The sequence below is a fragment of the Copadichromis virginalis genome, linkage group LG5, assembly GCF_057382275.1.
Source record: "Copadichromis virginalis isolate Kocher_CV1m ecotype Utaka linkage group LG5, C_Virginalis_male_GT1.1, whole genome shotgun sequence".
NCBI classification, from domain to species: Eukaryota; Metazoa; Chordata; class Actinopteri; order Cichliformes; family Cichlidae; genus Copadichromis; species Copadichromis virginalis.
In genome coordinates this window covers 7,963,905-7,984,325 of record NC_140622.1, presented here as the reverse complement: position 1 = coordinate 7,984,325, position 20,421 = coordinate 7,963,905, and the positions used below count along the sequence as shown (strand labels likewise).

The 20,421-nt window shown below is 40.4% G+C and overlaps 2 protein-coding genes across 2 annotated transcripts; both read right to left on the bottom strand.

Annotated features, from left to right (window-relative positions):
- Nucleotides 1-3,780: 3,780 nt before the first annotated feature.
- Nucleotides 3,781-15,779, bottom strand: cdc42 (cell division cycle 42). Its single transcript, XM_085455705.1, has 6 exons — nucleotides 15,696-15,779; nucleotides 11,001-11,141; nucleotides 10,479-10,551; nucleotides 10,186-10,295; nucleotides 9,611-9,808; nucleotides 3,781-5,619 (listed from the first exon to the last, which is right to left on the bottom strand). Exons 2-6 carry the CDS (start codon nucleotides 11,103-11,105, stop codon nucleotides 5,530-5,532), a joined length of 576 nt encoding a protein of 191 aa, XP_085311831.1. The 5' UTR covers nucleotides 11,106-11,141; nucleotides 15,696-15,779; the 3' UTR covers nucleotides 3,781-5,529.
- Nucleotides 15,780-16,404: 625 nt separating this feature from the next.
- Nucleotides 16,405-20,393, bottom strand: snrpe (small nuclear ribonucleoprotein polypeptide E). Its single transcript, XM_085455706.1, has 5 exons — nucleotides 20,167-20,393; nucleotides 19,217-19,243; nucleotides 19,051-19,113; nucleotides 17,893-17,971; nucleotides 16,405-16,621 (listed from the first exon to the last, which is right to left on the bottom strand). The coding sequence occupies exons 1-5, from the start codon at nucleotides 20,218-20,220 to the stop codon at nucleotides 16,566-16,568; spliced, it is 279 nt and encodes a 92-aa protein (XP_085311832.1). The 5' UTR covers nucleotides 20,221-20,393; the 3' UTR covers nucleotides 16,405-16,565.
- Between the last annotated feature and the right edge of the window lie 28 nt (nucleotides 20,394-20,421).

Below are 20,421 nucleotides of genomic sequence, written 5' to 3'. Positions count from 1 at the left end.
ATGTTAACAAAAGTGAAGGAGACCATCATTAGGCTCAAAGACCAAGACATTAACAAGAAAGAAATGAAAAACTTTAGAAGTGTCCACATCAACAATGTGGTACATTCTTAAAAAACAAACAGGAAATCTGCTGGCCAACTCAGCCAGTCCTAACGGCTCCGGAAGACAGCATGAGATTACTTTGTTGGTTCTTGTTTAAGAAAATCTCAACATCTAACTATGATCTACTGATCATAAAAGGACAGTCTTAAGGAAGTCGACATAACAGTGTCAAAGTTTACGATCAAGAGATGCGTTCATGAATGGAAAGGGGGGGGAGGGGAGGGGGGGGGGGTTACAACTCACTACTTACACTCAAGAGCAGGAAGGCCAGGTGAGACTTTACCAGAAAATATCTCAACGAGCCTGCAGAGTTCAAGAAACAAACAGATCTTTGGACAGATACTTTGCCTAAAAAAAGTCATAACATCCACCTGGCCAGCCCTGGGGAAAAAACTGTGAGCGATCGATAGAAAAAATAAATTTGTACCTGAGTGTAAGAGAAAACTTAACTCTGTCACATTGGTCATCTGTTTTTGAATCACCTTATGAGACACTAACTGCATTGTTTTTCTTGGACTGTGATTCCAGAGTACCAATCATTCAGTTTGGGAAGCAGCAATGATTCCTACCTGCATGAATGGTAACACCATGAGTCATGGATTAGCTGGTTGTCTTTTGGTCTTTACCCAAAGCTGAAGTTAAGCACATTGATTTACTAATAAACTTACTGCCACACCAGCCTATCTGCCACCTGCATCACTCTGCTCCTACTGATGAACAAGAGATAGTTCAATGAATGAAATACAGGGATTTGGTAGCTGTTTCGTAGTCCAGTGTTTTAGGGAACATTGCAGACAGTCCTACAATGTTCCCTAAAATGCACTGTGCTATAAGGAGGGAAGTTCAGTGTAAGTGGGGTCAAAAACAACTGCACAGTGATTTTTCTAGGTGTGGCCAAGCGCTCCCAATGCTGGGTAACTGTAAGCTGCATCAGTTAGTGTCTGGCACCGAGCAAGGATGACAATCTCTTCATCCAGTACAAACAGCTTTTCGATGGACTAAACCCAAGTGCTCAGGGCCACTTCGCCCAATGATTTATAACACGGCTGGCGTAAAAATAAAGACCCCACACTCTCCACCCTCAGTTTTCTCTCAGCTTCCCCCTTCTACCTGCTGGAGAGCAATTAAACCAAACCTGCACCTCTACACCTCAGCCAACATCCACATAAAAAACCCACATTGTGTTCTGTGTGTTGGAAGCGACTCCGGACACTGAAACAACACAAACTGTCGAGCGTTCAGTACTGTGTCCTGTGGCTTCAGCCAGCACTGGAGAGTTATTTCCATGCGCGCACACACACATCGCGCACACATGCCCTCGTACTGTATACAGCTGAGATGTCGGTGATTTACCGCTTAGCTCCGATAAACTGCTAAAATACTCAGCGTGCTTTTCATCACAAATCAGTATCTGTGCAGATCATCATAAAATCGTCTCATAAAAGTGGGTGCAGCACATGCAGCTGAAGGCCAGCGCTGCATGTGTTTTTATGTGTGCTGGTGTGGTGAGCGGTTATTACATCCCGGCCTCGGCCTGCTCGTCCCAGGCTCGGCGGGGATCGGACAACTGCTTGGAACAAAACGTTTACTCATTTATCAAATGCAACGAAGACCGGTGGAGGCTAGGTGGCGTCGCTCAGCATATGTGTGTGGATGCAGAGGGCTGAGGAGCATCTGCGTGTGTGTCTGCATGAATATTTCAGCAGAGAGGAATGCCCTTCGTTCAGCCCGTGTGATAATTAATGGCTGTCAGCGTCTCTTTAGCAGAAGAAGACGCTGACAGACAGCACTCCAGAAACTCAGGGAATGTGTGAACGCCTCACAGGGGTGGATGAGGGTGAATAAGGGATCCACGGGTGAGGGGTGGTGGGGGCTGCTGCGTAACATCCATCCCAACTGTCTGTGGCAGATGATCCAGGTCATGAAACTTGGGAGATTACCCTCATATGCTGTCATTTGAGGAATTTTGGGACATCTGTGCAAGCTATATGAAAACAATACCGATCACTCAACACCATCTGACATCAGCACACGGCTGGATCCTGCGTGAGTGTGCGTGTGATGGAAGGCGAGTGATTCATTTGATAGGAAATAAAAGATCACATTCGAGAATAGCAACGTCCAAACTATGTTTTAATCATCTTTAAAATATGGCACTGGCTAGATGAAGTTTTGAAGGACATGGGTGATCTGTCATCCAGGTGACGATAGTCAAAGGAGCTTGAAAAGAAAGGGACCGGATTTCTGTAAGTTTCATGACGACATCTCACCTGCCATCCAAGAAACTTCTACAATCAAATGGTGGAGTTTCATGTATTTAAACCCTTAAGAGGGAAGTTGACCCACTATGTCTCTCTCTGTGTTTATACACCACTCTGCAATTATTAGTTATTATTAATCTCTGTCTCTCTTCCACAGTGTGTCTTTTATCATGTCTTCCTCCCCCCACCCAGTTTTTCTTTCCCACTGTTGCCAAGTGCTTTCTCATAAGAGGTCGTCCGATTGCTGGAGTTTAGGTCTGATTGCTGGAGTTTAGGTCTTTACAATATAAATAATACCTTTAATAATAATAATAATACCATGAATCCGGATGCTCCATCTGCCTGTAACTTTGCTGCAGGAATACATGAATTTCCCCAATGAGGGTTGTATCCTTCTAAATCACTTTGAGGTGACTGTTATTGAGATTTGGTGCTATATGAGCAAAAGCACGGCTGTTTTCCTTTAGATTTTTATATAATCTGAATTATTCAGATGTTGCCCTCTACTGGCCATTAAAATGAATGGAAGTTTAATGGATGGATAGCTGTAGCTGGGAGCTACAGCTATCTTTTTATATAGTCTATGGATAATTCTAATGCACACAAGCAAGGTAACGTCACAAGGTGTTAGTCACTGTAGTTTAATGGGGATGCTTGGTTTGTAGAAAAGAAACAAAAAAGGCTCCAATTAATATGCTATCTTACAAAAGGAAAAAATCCTACCTAGTCAAGTTGGTTTGTTGATCTCTCTTTGAGGCTGAACCTCTGGATCGAGTCACTAGAGTAACAGTGCACTTTCATTTTGAAAAGAATGAAAATCTGGCTAGACAGTTTAACTATGATCAGTATTTTAATTACAGGCCAAGTATTACAGAATAGCTTAATCAAAGTTGTCATGCTGGGAATCCTCCAAATATACAAGGGGCTATACTTTACTACCATGTAAGGTAAGACTTATGTAATGAGATGAATACTGTATGTAATGGAGACAACTTACATTTCCCCCTTCAATTTAAGAGCATCACCAATGATACATAGTAAAAAAAAAACGGGCCATGAGTCCATGAGTAGGAAAATGGTTTCGTCTCTCATCAGGATAACATGGTAACGTGCTACGCGAAGTAGTTTTCAGCAGGTAAACACACACCTTCCCAACGTACGGACCTCTAAACTTAAATATTCTGACAATGCAATCCTGAAAATCTGTTCAAACCTGTCAACATAATTAATATTTTTTGTAATGATGCTTTAGGTTTTTGTAATGGGAAAAAAACCCCAAAACATTTCAGTGAACTTTTGTGGGCGTTTTGCAACATTTTCATTTATCAGCTTCGAATGAAGGATATAGACGATGGAGATGTGATTAGACAGCTCCACCTGCTGGCTGGAAAAACAAAGAACAGCAAGTGCAAAGTGGTAAAGGCAATTAAGGTATAAGTTTAATATTTTTGAAAAGAATGCATATACAAAGAACAAAGACTTTAGACAAAGCATTTGGTTTTGCACCAAAACAACAACAGGTTATAATAATAATTTTACTGACTTGGGCTGGACGTCGACCCAACTCTAAGCCACCAGTAAAGAAAAACAAGAACCAACCAATCACAAATAATCATTACCAAACAGTCTCGCTGCCATTGGAGGTTTTTATTCAGCTAAACCAATCAGAGGTTTACTTGGTATAAACTGGCGGGCGAGAGTTCAGATGAGTTCCGACCCCTAAAATGTAAAAGGAGTGAAAGTAACCTTTTTTATTCTAATATATATATATATATATATATATATATATATATATATATATATATATATATATATATATATATATATATATATATATATATGAATGAAATAATAATAAAAAAAAAACAAAAAAAAAACAAAACAACAACACACAAACAGAAATGATAAAGAAAAACAGATTTTGGTAAAAACACCTGGAGCCTACATGAACATTGTGTGCCAGCTTACATTATAATTACATCTGTTAAACCTATCATTTAGAACAGAGACCAAGGCCGAGCTACATGCAGCGCCGTACAGTGTGAACAGGTACAACAGGCCTCACACCTCTGCCTGGATATGACGCACTACAGGAAGGCACCAAATTCTGACCTGGCACAGAAATCTGGTGAAAATTCACATTTGCTCATCTGTTGTCTGGCCAATAAGCATTCGTCATTTAACACAGTTGTCTCTGCTATGCCCGTTCTCAGTGTACGGTGATGACAATGTGAAAACAGTATTCTACTTGGTCCCTGGCAACGCATGAAGAACAACCGCTTGTTCTGCTAACACTGTTTAAGTTCCCTCCATCTAAAAGGCAAATTCCTGTGGTCGACTATGAGACCCATTACTAATGAATGCCTTTAGCTTTTCAAGTGATTTCCACACTCTTAAAAAGACTGCTACTCTGTACTGTGGAGGTAAGGCTTGATGGAGCCTTGACTGAATTACCGAGCTGTGTCAAACCCCCACGGTGTCCTAGTGGTTAAGAGCGCGTCTACTTGGAACATCGAGTAAATATCTCAGACTGTTTGAGGGATAAAGGAGGTGTTGGCAAACAAAATCAACAACACTACTCTGTTAGCATCTCTTGTGGTAGTGCTGAGTGAGAACATAGAGGGGGGCTGAGCAATGAGCGTGCTCGTCAACTGAGGCGACGGGAACAGCAGCATGAGCAGCTGCTAATTAAGCAGCTGGGAGGGGCTGGGGCTGGGCTTATGTCCACGAAACCTTTACATTGGCTGAAGACGACTACACGGCTGGACAGCTAGAACTCGATTAGGCCACAACACTGACTGAACTAATGAAATCAGCTATCCAAAGCTCGACAGAGGGATTTCTACTTGTGAGTATGCTTGGTATCTGGATCCCTGTCTGAGCCCTCACTGGGTTCTTGGCCATGTAACGTTCATGTTTTATCCCGAACTCAGACGCAGGGGTGAAGCTTGGTTGTTATTATTGCAGAGAATTATCTGAAACTTGGTAGGCTGTTTTCTTCCTAGTCTTCCACAAGGAAAACAATGCTGTCAAGCAGCCTTAGCAGAGCAAGGGAGGGGGGTTTGGGAGAGGCAGGGATGTATGTATTTAAAGACGTGTGTATTTCTGTGTGTGTGTGTGTATGCGTGAGTGAAGGGGGTGTGTGCTTTGGAAAGGTAGGAGCCTCTCATAGCAGCACACATTTGCGTTTCTTCTTGGGCTCTGGGGGCTCCAATGCAGCCAATATCGCCTCATCAAACACATTCTTTAGTCCTTTCTGTGAACAAAAACATACAAACAGAATGAGGGAGCAGCGCAAACACACACACACACAGATTTAAAAGGAACAAAAAAAAGATCTTGCAACAAAAGGCAGAAATGGCTTCAACTGGGGGGGGACAGTGAAAAAGCAAAACACACTGAAGGTAATTCAGAGGGGTTTCATAAGAAAGAGGGGAAGCTGGTGGGAATGCAAAGAAAAAGATAAAACAACAACAAAATTTCCAAGTAGGATCTGCAATGAACAAGTCAGGAGACTGTCATGTAGTGTTTCCCACAGAATCAGACAAATGACACAGGAGGTGCACCCGTGCTTTTTAAAATAATAGCACACATTCTCTGTGACAATAATACGCAAATATTGCTGCCTCTACATTAAACTCCTTAAAGCACATCTTTTAAGTAGAATAAAGTCTACTTTGACCAGCTGCAGTCCAGCATAGTTTAGTTGGAGTTTATCTGACTGCAGAACCAAACAATTGCATTACAGAATTTATATTATTAGTCTACATGCTTAGCAGTGACTAAATCGATCACACTGTAAATAAAAAATAATTACACACTATACTTAGTTAGCCATCAGCATCCCTGGAGTACCCTCCCAAGTAAAGTCTGTGTGTGGGAAACGATGTCTTGTGGTGTTTTCAGTGGTGTAAGCCAGATCAGGGATTAAGTGTCAAAAACACAAATCACATGCATGTCTGCATAGTGCAGCTGACCTGAGACAGCCGAAATCAAAGGCAAGTCAAACAAGCAAGTGGAGGAAAAACAGGACATAACCCTTGACATTACAACGGCAAACAAGAACTTTTTCTTGACTTCACTGGTTCATATTCCAAACACATGACCACAATCAAGCACTTGCCGAGTGCAAGAGGGGAACCTTTGTATTAACCCGAGCAGAACTGCTTACGTCATGAGCTCAGTCATGTGAGGTAACCAGAGCTGCACTGCGTTGCCTATCTCAGCTGACCAAACTACTAAATTCTTCTGACACGGCACTGAAAAAAGACGGAAGCCAGATGAGCGCAAGTTAAGTTGTCCTTTATTAATTCAGTTCACAAGTCATTTCACACAATTATAGCTTTTATTATTATATAGACTTCTAATACAACAATCTGTACCACAGGTAATGGCACACTGATGTTATATGTAGAGAAAGCGAAATAAGTCACTAAACACGGCTTGCAAGTATCATCAAGTGTGGCTTAGCTATAAAATAGATCAATGAGAGTACCATGACACCAGCACATAGCAATGTCTGCTGAGGTCAGACACTCCCATAGGTGACTTGAGCAGTTAAAAGCCCTGCGTGAGAAACCACAGTCACACTTCAGATTCTGATAAATTAAACATAACTGTAGAAGTATAAAAAATACTTTAGCATTAGAAATGGAAGCTCTGTTGAGTGTAAGCTCAATCTCAGCCTGTAAAGCCACCACCTTCACACGACTACTACTCGCACAGAGCAGAGAGAAGAGTCGAGGACCATCCCAAACAAAGGATGTATCCTTCTAGACACTAGCCACCTATTGTTAGACACAGGTCTTGTTAATAAGCTAAACTCAAGACGTTTTCACACACAAACCTTTCAGACGGTGTCACAATGAACCAGCTTTACCGACCCGGCTGTTTCAACACAGTGTGTGAATGACTGTCAATGTACACAGCTGCTGCTCTTGCTGTGCTATTTATTCACATTTTATTATTGTATGATTTTAATATTGGTGTTAGGCTTATTTCTGCTTTCTCTTTAATTTGAAATTACAAACAAACAATGTGGAAAGTAAAACAGATGACCTGTAGCACTCTGACATAGAGAGTGGAAAGTTGTCTGCAGACTGTGTCAACAGCCTACAGACAGCAGTGAGTAAACAGCACTGCACAGATGTGTGAGTTCTTAGTTTGTATTTTCTAGCTAGTTTTGCTCTATTCTTTTTCCATTTGTATTTTAAAAAGGAAAGAAGACTGCTGGTGCTACTACATTCAGCACCCTAACATTATGTGTCTGGAGCACTATAAACTACAGAAAGTGACACGTTTAAAAAAATGTGGTCACTGACTGCGATCAATTTTCAGTGGCTCTTAAATACACACACAATAATGTTTAATCTCATCTTTTAGAATGAGTTCAATTCAGAGGCGTGGTGGCGTTTAAGTCCATGTTAGAATGAAGGAGGTATCTGTGTGCAGAATTTATCCTTCCAGAAAGGACAACTGTGTTTGACTGTCCAGAGTTCATGTGTGAAAACAGTTTAAGACACAGAGTGGTCCAAGAATTAGGATGTGAAATGATGCAGGTGGTCACACTAATCCAGAAGAAAAATATGAAGATATGATGCCGAGTAAACCAAATTAGAAAAGGCAACAAGTATTTTTAAGTGCAGAAAGGCCTCTGGTTAGTTTAACAAGCCACAGAACAAAGATGAGAAACGCAATCTTGATGCAGAGTAGAGCAGCAGTGTGAGTATCAAACTGGTGGATCTGTTAATAGATGGCTGAGATTGAGACAGATGAGAGTTTTAAGCAGCAAATGCAGAGAGAGAGAGAGAAAATGGGAAGGAGGAGAGAAGTGGAGCAAGGGAACGAAAAACGGATAAACAGCAATGACAGGAAGAAGACATGAGCGATGTGGCACAGAAAGTTTAAAATAAACAACATTTCCTCTTTCTTTGCGTCTCAGGCGGCTCTAGGGCAGCTAGGATAGCTTCGTCAAAAACATTCTTCAGCCCTCGCTATGACGACAGGAAGAGCGGGAAGAGAACAAGAGTGCAATTAGCAGAGCAAACACAGAGAGAGAGACCAAAGAAGAGGAGGAGAAGAAGAGGAACATGGCAGAGTGAGGAGGAAGGTTTCATAGCATAAAGACCAGGAGTGCCGTGCAGCCGTGTCAACACTGAATGAAGACAAGGAAGTTGTTTAACAGGGGGCTGAAAGTGAGCTGGGGACCTGGGTGTTGAGATCCCCAACAGGAAACAGGAAATGACATCAGCAGCTATGCAACTTTTGTGCCAGTGAGATAGGGGGGAGTACAGGAAGGAAGGAGCAGAGCAGGGAGGTGGGGGCACCCCAGCTTTATCAACACTATTGTTCAGAATCAGAGATCCAAGTCACCTGCTCTCCTCCGAGTCATGCTTACTGTGCTTCAGTTTCTAACAGTTATGCATCAACGCCAACACAAACAAACTCGGGACATAACTGAGCAGGTAAAGCCTTTAAAGGCACTGACTGATTTAGTCAACACAAGCACTCAATAATACAACATTAAATCTACCACAGAGAAGTCAAGCGCTCCTAAATTTGACACGAAGCCCACTGTCTACCTTTGGTCCTCTTTAGAAACAGTGCAAAAAAACCAAACAAACAAACAACTAACTAGCAGCAGGTTTGCCTTCATAAACTAGAAACATTTTACTTTGCCATTTAGTCAAAATGCTGACACAATAATGTGTTTGTGCCTGTTCTATTACTGCAAACACCATCAGCTGATCCCAGGAGCGATTGCTGGTCCATGATGTGGTGTAAAGCCCACAGGCTTTAACAAGCACATATACTGGAGAGGTTTGCAAAACATGAACTCTCTCCTTCCTACGCTTTAATCGCTTTAGGTCTGCTCACCCAGAATCCTAAACTCTAACATTTAGTGCATTTGCTTAAAATCCACCCCACTGTTAAGAAAAGTTGGCTAATCTACCATGTGACTATGCTCAAGACCAGTGCAGCTGAATAAGTAACAGTTTACCTAAATGAAGGTCTGCTTACTGTAGCAAGGATCATTTCCAACTAGCAACATCAGTGAACCCACAAGGTACATCAATTACCAAGATCAAACCAGCATGCAGAACAAACATGCACAGGACAGTGGGGGTACAGGCATGTTCCTCTTTCCTCCACTTTCTTAGTTCTTGCCACTGAAGTATCCATCATACTCGTCTCTGAGAGTGTGTGTGCGTGACTGTAAATCTTTTATATCCAAGTATATACAGTACCTGTGTGAGGGCTGAGCACTCCACATATTTCACAGCCTTGAGATCTCTTGCCAGCTTCTCGGCTGTCTCCGGAGTAATGGGCTTTTGCTTGTTCTTAGCCAGCTTCTCTATAGTGGAGGGATCATCTCGCAAGTCGATCTGAGTCCCAACTAGAAGGAAGGGCGTCTTTGGACAGTGGTGGGTGATCTCGGGAACCCACTAAATGGACAAATACAAGAGTCAGCACAATACCACACATGTGCGGAATACCGGGGGGTTTTCTTATTAAACAAAATTAGGAAAATGTTAATTTTATTTTAAAAATTTGAAGAGAGCCCTTTATTTTAACCCTTTTTTAAGGCATTTGCATCCTCAGACAAGCACTGCATTTTTAACCAAGTTCCCTTCCCTCTGGCTTTTTGTACCAAACGGCTAATTAGTACTGTACCTGCCAGTAAAATTTGAGCAACCCATAATTCATCATTTTTACAAAATAAACAATATTCAGTATACATTACACAGTATGAAACAAACTGTTACAACATGTTCATTTTTACACTAACAGAAAAACACCAAAATGAGCAGGTCACACTTACCTTTTCTTTTACATTTTCAAAGGAGGATGGGGACACGACAGAGAAACAGACGAGGAAGACATCTGTCTGGGGATAACTCAGAGGTCGTAACCTGTCGTAATCTTCCTGACCTGGAGAAGCCACACAAAAATTATATTTAACTCGATTGTTTGAAAGCACAACTCTGACTGAAAGAAAACATCACACAAACTCTACATTTACTAAAGCTCCCCTGTGGCTGCAGTGTGAAGACAGACAAGCTGCTTCTGAAAGCATGATTCCTACTTTATAATAGAAAGTGAAATGTAACATACCTGCTGTATCAAACAAGCCCAGAGTGTAGGGCTCACCTCCAATCATTACAGTTACAGCATAGTTATCAAACACCTGCAACACACAGACCAAAATCAGCTCAGCCACTCATAACGCAATAGAACTAAAGATACAGTTATAGACACATTTATTTACACTACAGAGCTGAGAAATAATATATTCAAATTGCTCGTCTATTACTCTTATTCAACATCCTTCAAATAAACCATATTCCAGCAGGTTCTTCGACCTGATTGTGTGTTTGTAAAGCTGCATACAGAACACAACTTTGATCACGTACTTAGTGGTCAAGGCCAATTAGTCAACAATAGCAAACATCCTGTTCAGACCTCTGCAGGATCAACGGAAACATGCAAACAGCATTGTATGTACTCAAACTCCAAACTCCAGCTGAATCTTCTGTAAATTGTGCAACAAGCAAATATAAACTCACGTGCGTGTGGTTCGCTGAACATGTGGTAACTAAAACATTTAAAATCTAATATAGAGATTGACGCACTTACCGTAGGTACATATTCAGAGGGAAACTTGTTTGTGGTGTAAGAGATGAGCAGGCAGGTTTTACCCACGGCACCATCACCAACTACAACACACTTAATGGTCTGCATAGCTGTGTGTTACAGTCTTTGCTACTCATTCAAGATCTGGAAAAGAAAAGAGGCACATTTAATAATTTACTTTTTGGCTGAACAACTTTCACAGACATACCACAGATAAATTTTAAAATATCATCTTTGATCATTATTATTTTACTCTACATTATACATGTGGACTTCTGATAGGAGCATTTTGTTTGAGGTGAGCTCATATTAGGAGAAAAATGCATGGACCAAGGACTAGCCATTTTTTTGTAAGCTGAGTACCAGATGGCATTTTTCATTATTTGTAAAAGACAAAATGTTGGTTAAGAACTTTTTACCTAAACTCTGACTACAAATCGTGATTTACTTGCCACAGGAAGTGAAGTGAAAACCAGTAACCTCCACTAACTACGGGAATTAAACTGGAAAGGCTCCAATGAGCTTTTTACAGTTAATGGACTGAGGGTCAGTACAGCTTAACAACTGGACACAGCACAGGCCTGCTTCACACAAATGAAGGAAGGAAACATGAAAGGAAATTTGGGAAAAAAGGGAAAACATCAGCTGGCGCAGTCTCTCTTCCCCATATGGCCCAAGAAACAGATCAGACTCAAAAACACTAATGGTGGCTTCATGCTCTTATTTTATTTGTTTTAATTTGTTATACAAAATTAGAAACTAAAACATCAAACATGAATGTAGTGTAGATGTGAACACAACTCCAAGAGTAAAGCTAACCTACAAAGTTCTTTCTGTCTGTTATCACAGGAAAAGCTCAAATTGCACAAATAAAAGAAACAACAAATCTGTTCTATTCAGTTGTGATAGTGAGCCAGTAGGAACACCACCAAGGCTCTACCTACACTGACGTGTTTTATTGTTGAAACCAACACACATATTAACATGTCAGAACGTCCACATTACAAGATGCACACGGGCTCATTATATATATGTTATTAAGCTAATGTATTTGCACTACTTTTCTTCCAGCTTAGTGTGAATTCTTCACTTGTTGCCATTATGGCCATTCTAATTTGCATTTTCCTCCGCTCTCAGTTTCACTTTGTTTGCACCCACTAACACACTAAGAGTGGAGCAGACAGTGCGCATAAAAATGAGGACAGGAAGACTCGACTAGGAAACAATTTGTTATGTAACTTTAAGTGAAATAAAAACTTACCAACAAGTGATTTATGAAAAGGAACCAGACTAAGCCAACAAAGAAAATTAATTGATGGGGCTGATGCTTTGCTGTTATGCTAACTGAGTCACTGACAGGCATATAGGAGGTTGAGGCACTCCTGATATATTAGGCTATCGTAGATATTTAATATCACGTTCTACGTAGAGATGGGAATCTCAACCAAAAGAACTATTCAATATTCATTGACAGTCATTTGATGGTTCTTCAACAATCATCATCCATCTCAAACCACTTCTAAATGACTATGTATAGCTTTAACTACAGCTTTTGCTTGACTTCATCTGCTCGTCTTTTTTGCTTTTATTTCTAAAGCTGTCTGTCTTTCCATGTTTCTTGGTAAGTAGTGTATAACGTCACAGCAGTACTTTCTTGGTCTGACAACATTGTTCAGTGTGTGCCTGATTTTAGAGACAACGCACTGTATGTAGTACACAAGCAACACTGTTCCCCCATTTCTCCTCTGTAAGTTACAGTCTGTCAGTGCTAAGCCACTGCAGAGCTCTGCAGCACAGTGTGGGGGTGGGGATGTCATTGAGAGAAGCATGAGGGACAAAACTGCAGGCACCAAACGCTACAGTGTTTAACACAGAAACAGAACCTGCTAAAACAGGTGCCCAACTAACAACCCAAATATCTTCAACATACCACTCCTTTTCAAAAAAGGCTTTTACATTAGACCTGTAAGTTTTTTTTCCCTGTCATCATCAGTGCAATACCTGCTACAGATTTATGTGATTTCTACCACTATGCCACTGCATATGTCTAATGCATATGTCATTGTTTAAAATGCCTTATAAGTCTTTAATGATTTATTCCAGCAATTAGAGCACAATCAAATGAAGTTGTCCACTTCTAATAATGAACATTTCTAAACCAAAAATCATTTCCCCACACGTGTACCATTTTCTGAGCACAAGTCAAATCTCCCCTTATTAACAAAAACCTCATCACAAAATACAACATGTTTCTATCCAGTATGTTGTTATAATACAACAATGTTTAACACAATTACAGCTGTTAAATATCTAATTGAATGGAGCTGTACGTGCTAATGGAGCTTACCCATTACCGCAAGTGCATCATATGAGCAGCTAGCATTACCGGAAACTGAACAATGGGCGCTTCCGGCTGGAAATTCTCCAGGTGTGATGCAATACAGGGCAGTTCTTTTAGGAGGGATTTTATAAAATAATGTGAATAATGTGAATAATATGTAAAAACAAAAAAATTGACCATACGTACATTGCCTGAAAATACTGAATTGTAATGCTGAACTATAAATGCTTGTCTGTTCATGTGAATTTGTTAATGTTGTGATAACTGTTTCATGTGTGTCACAATGCTACACAGCAGTTTTCTCAGTATAAACAAAAATTTGGTGCCACCAAAGAGTCTGGCCTTTCAAAGTAAAATCACCAGGACACAAGACTAAAAAACAGAGACTAAGTTGGCTTTGATTTTTTTCAAGTTTAAATCATTTTGTAAAAACACATACCGGTACCCTACAATAATAACAGGAAAATGCACAGACTTGTAAGTAAGGTCAAACAGACATGCAAAACTTGATTAATCAGAGTACATATGTTATCAAGGTTGATCCCAAAAAATCTATATATAAAGCAACTGCATTATGCCGCATCTTGATCCTAAAAGTGAAGACACTCCATTTGGCTGGGATTACACTCCTGCGTAGATGTACGTGCAAACTGCTGCAGACACCATGGACAAGTAACAGGCGGTATCTGATCATGTTCTAGTCCACTTAGAGTACACACCACTGGTTTATCAACAAACTGACAGATTTCTGTCTCCGAAAACCAAGAACACTGTTATTACAGATGTTGGCAGATGAATCAAGCATAACACTTATCGACAACATTCCAACGCACATCATCAAGGAGAACTGTGCCTTAGGACCAAGTCAACTAATTACTGACTAAGAGAAAGTGCCACTGTCTTCAGCAATTCTTTGGTTGGTGAATACATGGTCAATTTCACTGTACAATGAACACCGTGACATCCATGAAACACAGTAGTGTATGAACACAAGTATTTTACTGTGTGTCCCATCAATCTGAATAAAAATCTCAACTCATCTTGTAAAAGTAAAAAATATAAATCTAAGTGTAACAATGTAGTAAGCCAACGGCAATGGGCACCAAAGGATGACTGCAGCTGCATTAATGCCGCCAGACTTAATCCTCACATTTGTGTTTGTAGGCCAGCCAGCACTAACTGCAGCCCTGCTTAAATACTAATAGCGAAAGCGGCTCAACTGAGCCTGATAACAGTTTCCAAATATTTAGCTGCCATACTGAAATGGACTCTGTATAATTTGCGATTTTGTATGTTCGGGTCAGCTAATCCTCTGAGCAGTGTGGATTTATTTTAAAGCAGACACTTATGTCATCTACATGATCAAATATCAGTACATTTAAACACAAACCGGTAATGATCGTTACGTTGGAGGTATTTCCTTAAGGATTGGTCATAACTTCCTTCTAATTTCCACTGATACATGTACGTACTTCCGCACGTTGGGGGGGAAAGAATGTTACCCTCTGATTCTTGACAAAAACAGACCTCAATCATGTGTATTTTTGATCTGACATCACCGACCCGAAATCTCAAACTAGACTTTGTCTTCCGTTGAGTTTATAACATGTTTAACTACGCAGCCGCGAGTGGTGTGCCAAGCTGTTAGAATCAGCATGTAAATATCCTATTATGGAACATTTTACCTCACACTTGAGAGATAACTACCACTTAAAGATCTGTTAGCTTGGTAGCATTAGCCATATATTTCGGCCACATCCTCGGCCTCAGTCTGGCCTAATTTCCTGCCCGCTGTTAAAACGATAAACTTACAACTGATCCCCTATTTTTACAGGGTCAGTGTTATGAATCTTTTCCTTAGTACCCAGACATTACGCTTTCCATCTATACGATGGGACTATGCTGTCTACAAAATCACAACTTAACCAAACTCTTGTTATGCTCGTTTATTCTGTTTGTTAACCCACTTACCGCGTACCGTAACTAGTCAATTCTTAGGTTCGTCACCAACTTATCTTAATAACAAAGAGGTGTTTTATTTTATCATTACAACATCAGAACCACCAATTAAAAAACTTGCATGTTCTTTATGAGTAACTCCAGGAGCTCGATTTACACACCGGTCTAACGATAGACACCCTGCCTGTTTCGCTAGCTAACTACTGTCCTCCCCAATTAGCTTGCGAGCTAACGAGCTGTGCTAAGCTTAGCGGATGCTGTTGCTGAATGAGTCTGATAAACTGCTGATTACAATCAGTGTTAGGAATTCATATTATACAGTAAAGTGACAAGAGTTAGACCTAAACATTACCCAAAAGAATAAATAGTAATAAGAAACGAGCAAAAAATTTCCATACCGTATCCTCTATTTGTGTCTTTACGCCGGGCGTTGGCAGCTCCGTGCTAGGGGTTTCCCAGTCAACAGAACAGGGACACGTTGAGCTGCGTAGCGACTAACTACGTAATTACGTTAATCAATTTGCCTACATTAAGGCTCATTTTCTGAGGCCAAAAGCTAAAATGGTATTATTGTTTAAACCAAGTAGTGTGTGGGTTCCAGTAAATTAATAACCTGATTTTATAACTTTTCAACATAACATTCAAGATCAACATTCACAGCATCTGTGTCGTTTGCTAATCAGACCAGTAGATACAGCATTTACTGTATAAAGTACATTGCCTAATTTGTTTCAATTTATATTCTCCCTGCATTTAGTAAAATAAACAAGCTATACACTACTTACAAAACGTACATATACATTAAGTAGTCTGCACTCATAATTTGGGCATGCACCCAAGTTCTGCCCTAATTTTCTTTGTAGCAGTTCTGTACTATGTACAGCATAGAAAAGTTACACGAGGAAGCACATGTTCATTTTCTGTATTTCACACACAATAACGCCTGCACTTACAAGACAGACGTATTAAATGCAACTGCGCCGCTGCAGTGCATTTGACCTATATACGTGCACTGCAATAGTTCTGTCTGCCACTAGACGGCAGCACAGTCCATTAAACCAAAACACATCTAGAGTCTGAAACACTAAAAAGTTAACAGAGAACAACTGTAAGAAAAAAAAAAACCTTTATTCTCCAAACAGATCCATGTGGTAGAAAGAAACAATTACAATATTCATGTCATAAACACAAACACTTAATCTCTGAAGAAAAACAAAAACCAATTTCTTCTACAAAAGTTGAAGTTTGTAGACATCTCCATTCTCGCCTCAGTTGGACACACTCTGCAGCAAGGTAATGTTGTCTCCCTTCAACATGATCCTCCCTGGGCAACACAGAAAAGAATGAAGGAGAGATCAAAGCTAAATTAGAACAGAACTGCCAGATGCTGGACAAGGGGAGGCACAAAGTGTCTGTTCACTTTCAGACAAAGCACCATGCCCCCATCAACGCTGGGTAAAGGTAATGTGAAATCTAACATCAGTATAAAGTGGATCAGTAGCCAGGGGCATGATGCAACAACAGAGCAATCCTCACCAACCACCTACAGTCCCCAACAAACACACACAAAAATCCAAGAGTTGATTTCATTTACAATCCCAACTGCAAATAAGTTGTGATGCTGTGTAAATTGTAAATTAAAAACAGAATAAAATGACTTGTTTGTATATATATATATAGACACCTATGGTCAGGTCCTCAGGCAGCACTGCGTTAAAATCAGACATAAGATAAGACAACCTTTATTAGTCCCACACGTGGGAAATTTGTTATGATTCTGTTATGGAAATCAGTGTCTGTGAACACAGCTCACTGTGCCATCCACAAATGCAGGTTGAAAGCCATATGTGAACATGATCCAGAAATTCCAGTCTGGGCCAAAGTTCATTCAAAATGAACTGAGAAAAAGGGGAAAACTGATCTGTGATCAGATGATTCAAGATTTTTGGAAAAAATGAACTCTGGACTAAAGAGGAGGGGGACCATCTGCCTTATTATCAGTGTTCAGTTCATAAGCCTGCATCTCCGATGGTGGATTTATGCCTATGGAATTGACAGTTTGCAGGTGTGGAAAGACAGCAGTGCTGAACGTTGTATACAGGCTTTAGAACAACATTTATATATATAATCCTGATGACGTCAAGACAACGCTAGACCGCATAGCACAGCTATTAAAACAGCATGACTTCGTAGCAGCAGAGTCCAGCTGCAGAATTGACCTGCACTTTCACCATTTGAAAACATTTAGTACGTCACGAAACAGAAAATGCACCAAAGCAGACTGACGATTGTCTTGAAATTCTTACATGTGTTGTGTGTTTGTATTTTGCTTCTTTGTTTCAAATCACTGTAAGTGTTTTTAATTACACTTTACATAGCATCCCAACATTTTCAGAATTGGGTTTGCAGTTTCTGGGATATGCAGGACAACTGTTTTTCAAAAATCCCTGAGAAACAACAATGTCTTGATGACACACAATTTTTCTTCATTCTTACCTTTCACAGTCAACCTTCCTAAAAATAATAAAGTAAAATGAAGTAAAGTAAATAAAGTAAAATAATAAAACAGCTTTACAAAAAGTGATGCACTCTTACCCAATGGTTTTCTGTTCTTAGTCTTCATGTGGACTTCCTCAGCATCGTCTAGAACCAGATTCATGTACTCATCGAAACCCTAAGGCAATGAGACACAAGACAACAAAAGTGAGTCACATTGGTTTAACTAGAACTTGTACATGCCTGATCTCACAGAAAGTTCAGCCTGAGTGGAAATGCTACTCATAGATCAGGCCATTTCAAGTTAGACCAAATCATTTTAAGCCATGCTAGGATATAATGTGGCCATACAGGGGAACAGCAAGTGACAAAGGTTTGTTCCCAGTGAGAGCTTGTTTCTATCTAGATAGCAACACGCACATGGTGAAGATGACTTCTTTGATTTCTTTGGTGTGTATAACACATTTCAGCCACTGCTACTTAGAGAAGGCTAAAGGGAATGCGAGTAAACAGTATGTAAAACTGGGCAGTGCTCGGTGTCAAAATGATGACATGGTACAGGAGCTCCACAGGGAACTGAGCCATCTCCACTCCTGTTCACCTTGCAGACCTTACTTACCACAAAACTAATAATTCTGCAGTGGTCAGATGCATCAATGATGGGCAGAATGAGTACAGAGCACTAATGGATGATTTGGTGGAGTTGTCAGAGAGGAATCAGCTGTTTCTGAATGTGAATAGGACCACAGAGATGACAGACTGACAGAAGAAAATGGGTGGCTATACCACCTCTGTCTATCCTGGGACAGAATGCTAATGTGGAGGAGGAGGACAAGTACCTGGTCATCCACACTGACAACAGGCTGAACTGGAAGACTAAGGTTGAGGCTGTATACAAGAAGATACACTGTGACACCAAATAAGTGGATAAACTGATCAGGAAGGCTGGCTCTGTGACTGGCTGCCAACTGGACACATTTGAACGTGTGTTACAGAGGGTGGTTACTGAGGCTCAGATTATGCTTCAGTGGGAAATCTGCATTGTAGCTTACAACATAACCAGAAATCCCCTTTAACCCTATGCCATAACCTGACGTGCACCTCCTGAGGAATCTGCCTGCCAGGTCAAAGCAGCCCGCCACAACTGACTGGCCTGGAAGGTTACGACGTAGGGCTAAGAGGGGTTTCCACACTGCCCATCAACATCAAGCTTTATAAACTGACCAAGAACATGGAGAAAGGTTGTATGTTACTTACGATAATGCAGCCTTCTATCCGCATGTTCACCTGTTCATACAACCAAACCTGGATCCGTGAGCGCTGGGAATGAGAGAGAGAATAAACTGAATACAGTTTTATCTTCAAAATTACCAGAAAACAAAACTAATCAGAAGGATGCACGAAAAAGTTAAAAGCTACTTACATTTTGCAGGTACCTGAAAATGAGATTCTGACAACCACAGTCAAGGACATACACACAGACTCAAGTTCAACATGTTTATAGTTAAAATGTGCACATATGTTGTTAATGGTTATATTTGCATTTAGTCCAAGTTATTGGAAATGTGATTCAGAGTCAGAGTTTGGGTCAGGGGTTCTTCCTGGCTTAAAATTGGCTTTTCGGCTTCATATCTTGAGGGCAAACTTTATTTTCCCCTGATCCTTTTGTAAATAAAAATCTGTTTAACAAATAATTAAAATATAGTTACATTTATTTTTGTCATTATTTTAGGTTTAGGTAATTCTTACATCATATTAGCAGTAATATCAGTTGCTGGCATTCCCATAAGAGACCATGTAAACGTGGATCGATAGCAAATCAAAGAAAACACTACCAAGTTTCACTAACAATTAACTAATTATATTTTTAAAATATTTGAGAAGATGAAAGTAATTCCAGTTTTATAGCTATTAACTGTCAAAACACTTTCGTTAGGTAAGTATTCCGTAACTTCCTCACTCTCCCACATCATATTATATTTTGGTGTTAATAACTATCGATTGGTGGGCCTAAAACCCTCCATATGGTATCATATTGAGTAGTTTGAAGGCAGAAATTAGCCTCTTTTGCGTTTAGCTATAACACGGAACCACAGAGCCGGTGTTTCCCCGGGATTAACGCGGCTAAGTCTATACACTGGCTTTCTGACTGCATTTCAATAAAACACATTTTTTTTCTGCAAACATATTTCATACCCGCGCGACTTCTCTGGGTGAAACTGGTCTTCAAAAAAGCTTACATGCCTTGTAAAACTCCTCTCCTCACATGAGTGACTACAAATGTTTACGAATGACTAAATGTTAGCCTAGCTACTAAGCTATTGTAGCAACCAATTCAACCGCGCAGTGTCGTCCTGCAATACAAAAGGATACAATGGGCTGCACCATAACCTTCTGGACCTTCTGTCCTTGTCCTCTGTATGCCATTCCTCCAACTAATTACCAGCTGTAGGTATATGCTGAAAAAAATTGCACCTTTTGTTAAAAGAGTGCACTACAACGAAACTCTCACGTTGTGAGACGTCTTCAATGGCGGGTTTCCTTTCGCGTGCTCTGCCAGCACGGAGGTCTTGTGATGTGAAAGAGCGCCCCTGTGGGTGGGAGGTCACTATAAAAACACTAGAACAA

What these genes read in the sequence shown, in the direction of transcription:
- cdc42 (XM_085455705.1), bottom strand. Translation starts at nt 11,105, where the DNA reads ATGCAGACCATTAAGTGTGTTGTAGTTGGTGATGGTGCCGTGGGTAAA. An exon ending in GGGCTTGTTTGATACAGCAG is followed by an intron (nt 10,296 to 10,478) that starts GTATGTTACATT and finishes TGGCTTCTCCAG; the next exon opens with GTCAGGAAGATTACGACAGG. An exon ending in TTGAAAATGTAAAAGAAAAG is followed by an intron (nt 9,809 to 10,185) that starts GTAAGTGTGACC and finishes TTGTCCATTTAG; the next exon opens with TGGGTTCCCGAGATCACCCA.
- snrpe (XM_085455706.1), bottom strand. Translation starts at nt 20,220, where the DNA reads ATGGCATACAGAGGACAAGGACAGAAGGTCCAGAAGGTTATGGTGCAG. An exon ending in TTTTCAGGTACCTGCAAAAT is followed by an intron (nt 19,114 to 19,216) that starts GTAAGTAGCTTT and finishes TCTCATTCCCAG; the next exon opens with CGCTCACGGATCCAGGTTTG. An exon ending in GGATAGAAGGCTGCATTATC is followed by an intron (nt 17,972 to 19,050) that starts GTAAGTAACATA and finishes TCATTGCCTTAG; the next exon opens with GGTTTCGATGAGTACATGAA.